Here is a 6774-nt window from a genome sequence, read left to right on the forward strand (position 1 = left end):
AGAGCACTGAGCAGCAGCATATAAATCCTCCAAGAAATTCACAGCATAATTTGTTACAGCTAGAGGGCATAAGATACATTACAGCAAAGCCTGTGTATGAAGCTCTCCCCTGTGATTCTTGAGGCTATCTCTGGTAATAAAAACCTCATCTTGATTTCCTATCCTTCGTATTGATTTCTGTCAGAGAAGACTTCTTAGACAAAGATACTACTATACTTCTCTGTATAATAAGGAGATCTTTCTCTTCTCCCCACTCCCCTCCTTTTTTTTTTTTTTTTTTTAATTTACTTTAGGGATGACTCCAGGGAAGATCAGTAATCTGGGAACTGTTGGTATGTAGAGAGGGTAAAGCGTGGAGAAGACTATGATGACAGTTTTTCTCTACGCAGTGCAAAACCTTAAATGAGAAATTAAAGAAAAATGTTTCTGGTCTGGAATACTACAGGAAATTGAAACTAAAACCCCAGCTATGAAATTGCTATATTTTAATATGAAACTCTGCTATTAATGTAATGGGTGGAATCTGTGGGAGACAAGCGATTAAAATCCAGACTCAGATGTATATAATCATAGCAACTGTTAATTTTGGAACGTTTGTAGTTCTGCTCTATGAATTGTATAGCTATCTTGGAAAAAAAGGGAGGTCTGCTCGTATACTGCATGATGCTCTTTTAAAAGAGCTTTCAAAAAAACATCATCTCTTTTAGTATGGTGCATAGGGATAAGGCCAGGTCTAGAAAGCTTTATGTGAATAATTTGTAAGCCAAATAAAAACAGCTCCACAGAAGTCAATACAGATAAACAGAACGATGGATGGTAAGGCTGCAAAGTGCACAGTGTTATATCAAAAATATCTTGTCTTCTCTGCAGTGGGAGAAGAGAACACTTTCATTTGTTCCTTTGGGTTTTGCTTTATTTTGCTCTTTTAGAACCTACCTTCGTAAGAAGCAGTCTTGAAATGACTGAAGCTATGGCTGTTCCCTTGTGCAAATGAAAGTGGTAAATATTTATAGTAGTTCTTACAGGTGGAGAAACTTAATATGTACTCATTGGTTTTGTAATCTAATAGCATCTGTGCTGAAAGATAATACCTGCTAATTGTATTTCCTATCACATCCTTTTCCAATTGAGGGATAAAATATGGAAGTTTGGAGATTTTTTTTTTAGTACTACAGCAAAATTTATTCAAAAGAACCTTTGTTCCCCTTTAGCTATCTGTTTATTTAATAGACTATGGAAAATAGTAAGCTCTGTCAAAAAGGCTAGTTAAAGAATAATTTATAAGCTACATTTAGCTGTTGATCTTGTAGACTGGCTTAGTGGAGAGCCAAAATATATCCTGGCAGGTAATAATTAACATAAACTTTGATGTTTCAGATCTGGCCCACTGTTCAGCAGTCAAGGCAGGAGCAGGACACAGCTCCTGCTAGTTCTGCAGCGTCTCTGGCATGTACCACATGGAAAGCTTGGCTCTGTGTGACACACATGCTCCCCATGTGTAGAAATTTACTGATTTTTTCTTTTTTTTTTTTTGCTTAACCTATTTTGGATGCAAGTGAATATGTCTGCAGAGAAGATTATTTTGGTCACTTAAATAGAGGCCTCCTGTGAAAAGCAGGATGGCAGGCAGCTGTCTCTGACTCCTCTCAGTCCCCTAAATCACTGCATCACTCAGCCAGATTCAAATGAACTAAAATATTGGGTGATGTCCAGCCTTTGCTGAAGCTGATAGCACCTCTCCCACTGCCTTCAGTGGGGGCAGCTTTTTATCTACCACATTGCTAAATCACTAGAATAGCTCTGAGATCTGTCTAGTCTTGGCTGCGGTGTGCCTTACTGATTTTTTTAGAGATGATGCTGGACAGTTAATTTAATTTAAGAGAGGAACAGGAATATGATGGAACGCACTGGCTCTGCCTGCGCAGAGTCTGTCGCTGCCCCTCTGCCATCAGAGGTGACCTCCTACTGGGGCACACCACATAGCTGCACATGCAGCATCTCTTTATGCTCTACCAAAATGATCAAGTTTATCTTCAGACTGCTCTGGTTAATTTTTTGAATATTGGATCAGGTTCAGATGGGTGGGTAGAAAAGCAGCTTGCTCTGTGATTCTACTACAAGGCTGGAGGGGAGCTGTTCTCTCAGTCTATCTCAGCTTCAGCAGAACAACATGACTTCCTAAAGGCTTGTTTGTAAGCAGTGGTGTCATAGATTAACTCTGTGTGTGGGTATATCTTAGTCTTACTTAATGGAATCACTTGCTCAGAAGCAGCATAGCCATAAAGCTATCCAAGATCCGTTAATGTGATGCTTACATTTCTCTGCTTTAATCTTTGTTAATTTTCAAGTCTAGACAAGATTCAAGACTACTGAATCTAACTTGATCAGACCAGACAACTTAAAGGTTAGTTAAAGAACTCTTTATAACTTGTTTAATCACATATTTATATGCTGGGATACTGACTATGCCTGCCTGTAGGCTTGCAGTCTCACCGAAAGTTGGGCCCCTGGGCATATCTGGGATATAAATGTAACAACGGGGTCCCATTTCACTTGTAAGGGCTACTGAATAAGAAAGCTCAGCACTTACACTCCACCTTACATCTTCAGAGTATTTCATAGACCTGTGAAACTGAGGTCGCTTATACATTAGGTAGCAAGGATTTTGATGGAACTGCTCATAGAGCCATTCCTCTCCACCTCCCTTGATTGAACAATAGCTTTGGCTTCCTCCAAATGATCCTTTGAAGTGGTTAGGCTCTTGGTTGGCTCTGCTGTTAAGTGTCTCAATGGAATGGATTTTACTTTTAATAATATCTCATAACTGTCTTTAAAGAGGTTTATGGCTCAGCCTTATTCTCTAGGAGATTGACTGTTCTCTGTTAATCTCCTAAAGAAACCTGTTACTGGTTCACAGAGTATTTCGGCTAGTTCTCGAGCTCTAGAGACAAGTTAATTGGACACGACTGACCCATGTTGGAGAACTACTATTAGATGAGTAATATTAAGTAAAGGAAATAAGATCTTTCTGTACCTCAGAACATGCTGGGAGTTGTGGGGAGCGGCAGGAAATGGCAGCTCAAGAAGTGTGCAGACTGGGCCCTAGGAACAGGGTTGATTTAGGGAACAGGGAAGTGCTTTGTAATAACTGAGGTTTGTAAAACTACCAGCCTTTTCTAAAGGAGTGCTAGGTGGGGTAAAAAATATACTAAAGTCTCGAGTGTCTTTTAAGAGGCAAAAGTAAAAGAAAGAAGATAAATAGATTATGACAGGCCTGCGAGAGTACTATTTGTGATTGTTAAAAAAAAGGCAAACACTGCACTGCTGTATATCTACCAAAACCCGATTAAAGTAATCAAGGAATAAATTTATTTTTTAATAAATAAAGCAGGATTTCATCAGAATGCATTTGTGTTTCCAACTGGAAACTGCATGCTGAAGGTAGGTCTGGTACACTGGGGGGGGGCGGGGAAAGCTGAATGTGATTAATGGACATGACATTAGTCTACAAGACTAATATGAGCCCTGTAACATCATTAAGCAGCTCAAGACACAGAAATACTGGAAGTGTTTTTGCAGAGCAGTTTTAGGCAGGGCAGCCGAAACCCTTCCGCTAAATCCTTGCGGGGGCCGCTTCCCAATTTACTTTTACCTACTAACCCACCGGGTGGGGTAAAACCTGGAAAAAATTACCTAAATCATAAAACCATCCTGTATTCCTTAGTACAAGGCTTACAGTATTGCCATATTAAAATTGTCAGTCTCAGAACTTCTTCAGCTAATGTAAACTTCCTGAGAGAACTATAGGTGTCAGCGCTCGGTTTGAAAATGCGTAAGTATGTGCTTAACTCTACTGAGACGTGAAGTTTCACTGAGATCAGCAGCAGTACTTAAGTAAAGTTACGTTTGGAGGAGTGTCTTGAAGGTCAGGCCTCAAGTACAAATGTACTTCAGACTCATATCGGCTGCTGGATAATACCAGCAGCAGGCACCTGGATTGCAGTACCAGTGACGTGATGTGATTTGCTATAGCAAATAATTATACTTCTATCTCACGGAAGACTGCGTTCTCCCTCTTAAACCTTACGTATTTAGACAGGGGAAAAAAGTCAGTGTTCCTAAACTTTAAGTATGCTTCTCCTAATTACAAAGCCTGAGCCCAAGCTAACATGCGGTCTGAATGTGTCCCCGCTTTGATGTCTGCGGACCTGATCTGCTGTCAGTCTTTCAAGGTGCACCTCTGATCCCTGCTGGACTGTGCGAGGAGTCATGCGCACTATTTTGGTTTCCCCAGTCAGGAGTCCTGCCGTTTGGGAACTGCAGAACTAGTTCTGCAGCTGGGACTGGGATCACTACCCTAAGATGGATTTTGTAATTTGTAAGTGCAAAATCAGGCTCCCTGGGGCAATGGACTTGTTAAGGGGCAAGTGTTGATCTCTGCTCACCGGCACTCGATGAAACACTGGCCAATCTGATCCTGGAGAGTTTCCCTGATGTCGAGCCCCTCCGTTTCTCTCAGCTTGTCTTTGATGAATACCTCCTCGTGTCTCTCCTGGACCTCACCTTGCGGGGCATTTATTTGCCTAGCACGCATCTGTGAAATACTAGTTGCCTTTAAGTGAGGAGGTAGGCTCTGAAAACGACAAGAGGAGAAAACAAAAGGTATGAATTAAAAGAAACTTAATATAAACTGGAATGCCAGGTTGACAGTGAATCTGAGCTTAAGCCATACTTTATTTGCGGGAAGCTGGGGAAAAAAAACCCCGTGCTCATAAAAAGTGCCTGGATGCACACAATGGTCTATTGTTAGTGTTTCAGCATTAATTAACAGCACTGCAATGTACAAAAACAACCCTTCCAGCATGGGATCCTGGGATCTCAATGAGACAGGTGAGAAAGCTGCTGTTCTGCAAATGCCAACTTTATCCATGTCAGAAGGGTGCCAGAGATTTTTTAATTGAATTTTCAAATGCTTGGACTTCCCATTGGTACTTTTTAATTAGCCAGTATTGTTTTTAATTTGTTCACTTAAATTTTTATATGCACTGCTTGGTCAGTGGTTTCCTGGTATTTTGTTGCAGCTGGTCATATTCCTTTAGGAAATCAACTTCCCTTGAGGAACAACAACAACAACAAAAAAACCATAAACAAACCCCCAAACACTGTAATGAAAATCATAGCTCCCCAAGTTTCCCATGATTTGATAATCTTGGCAAGAAGGACTTCTAAGCCAGTTTAAAGGTCTTACCATGATTTCTGCTTTGTGATTGATTTTACATGTGTACTTTGAGAGAGAAAAATGAAAGTCTTTCTGGTATGCAAATACAGAAGCATGAAAAATACCATCTGTGCGGGTGGTCTGAAACTTTGCATTTTTTAGATTGCAATGGTTGATAGAGTTAAGATGTTCCCAGTGTTTTACGAGCTATTACTACCTTGTAAGTGCAGAGAAAAGTATATTTTAAAAATTAACTTGTAAATCAGCTTTGGTTTTTCTGCAGTTCTAGAACAAAATATTTTCCACGTACTGGGGAAGTACTGATCATATTGTTTGATAGTGTATGTCAAAGTTAAGAATGGAAAAGTGGGGAAAATATGATAATCTGATTTGTAATATGGTGTGTTTTACTCCTTGAAGTTAGGGACTATCTGACATATAGGTGGCAGCATATGTGAACAAAAGCCTAGGACTATTTCTTTGCATGAAAAAACCTATACTATTCTGTTCTGGCCTTCCACCTTCAGAATGTATAGAAATTGTCCTTAAACCAGCACATCTCAGACTAATTGAGTAATACATTCTCCTTGCTCCAGTGTGATGTATTTTCTAGTGTGCTCCAGAGGCCTCCTGCAAAGACAAAAAGGCTTCTATCAAAGGTTTGGCCAGCTTATATTTAAGATGTGTTGTTTGGTGTTTTTTCTGTGCTTCGAGCAGGTTCCAAAAATCACTAACAAGTGCCAAGCAAATTTTGGTTTCGGAAAGTACACAGTGGGATTGCGTACTAGCCAAAGTAAGCGCAGAGGCCCCGTTCAGGAAAGCAATTTACTGCCTTCCCTGCATCTGCAACGTGTGTCTCGCACTATGCAAAAGGAATTGGTCAAGGCCGCCAGTGAGAAAATATTCAGGAGGAAACAAGAGCAGCACGGTTTTGGAAGGCACATGCTCCCTTCCTGAATGTAGGACCCAAAATGTTGCCTTTCACCCTGAGATGTTACCTTCACTCATGTTTCAGTTTCCATAGAAGTCAAGTGTTTCCGATCTTTGCCTTCACCAGCACCTATTTTTAGGTATGGCACAGTGAATATTAACACTATTTGTATTCCACCTGCATTTCACCATTGTCTGCCTCACCGATATTAAATGAACCTCAAAATAGCCAGATGTGATGATGCTTTCTCAGGGCTCATTTGGAAACCAGAGGAGGACCCATGAGGCTTGCTTGCCAGATTGAAATCTAGAAACAAGATCCACTTCCCTCGGGCAGTTTCCCACTCAACTTTTGCTTCACTACAGTAATGCTCCAGGGACTGCTCTTCTGAGAAGTTCCCATCAGAGTACTACTGTCTAGAGGTACTGGCAGCCGGGCTGCTACCGAAGAGATGAGCCGGCTAGAGCCAACGTGACCCTTCCATGTCTTTGCACACTGCTGCAGCAGTCCGAGCAGACACTGCATTATGCACCGAGGACGACCTACTGGGTTTTCTAACCAGTTGCTCACCAGGGGAAGCTGGGGAAGGGCTGTTTCATTTTAGAAATATGCTTTCCAGCGCTTC

At 41.0% G+C, this 6774-nt stretch overlaps 1 protein-coding gene across 1 annotated transcript in view; it reads right to left on the minus strand.

Annotated features, from left to right (window-relative positions):
• The window catches only part of IQCA1 (IQ motif containing with AAA domain 1), a 100465-nt gene that overhangs the window by 76861 nt on the left and 16830 nt on the right, over window positions 1-6774 (minus strand). The window contains exon 6 of the mRNA XM_010285645.1: window positions 4446-4633. Coding sequence (XP_010283947.1) covers window positions 4446-4633 — 188 coding nt within the window. The remainder of the gene's footprint in view (window positions 1-4445; window positions 4634-6774) is intronic.

This window comes from Phaethon lepturus, unplaced genomic scaffold, assembly GCF_000687285.1.
Source record: "Phaethon lepturus isolate BGI_N335 unplaced genomic scaffold, ASM68728v1 scaffold9284, whole genome shotgun sequence".
Taxonomy (NCBI): Eukaryota; Metazoa; Chordata; class Aves; order Phaethontiformes; family Phaethontidae; genus Phaethon; species Phaethon lepturus.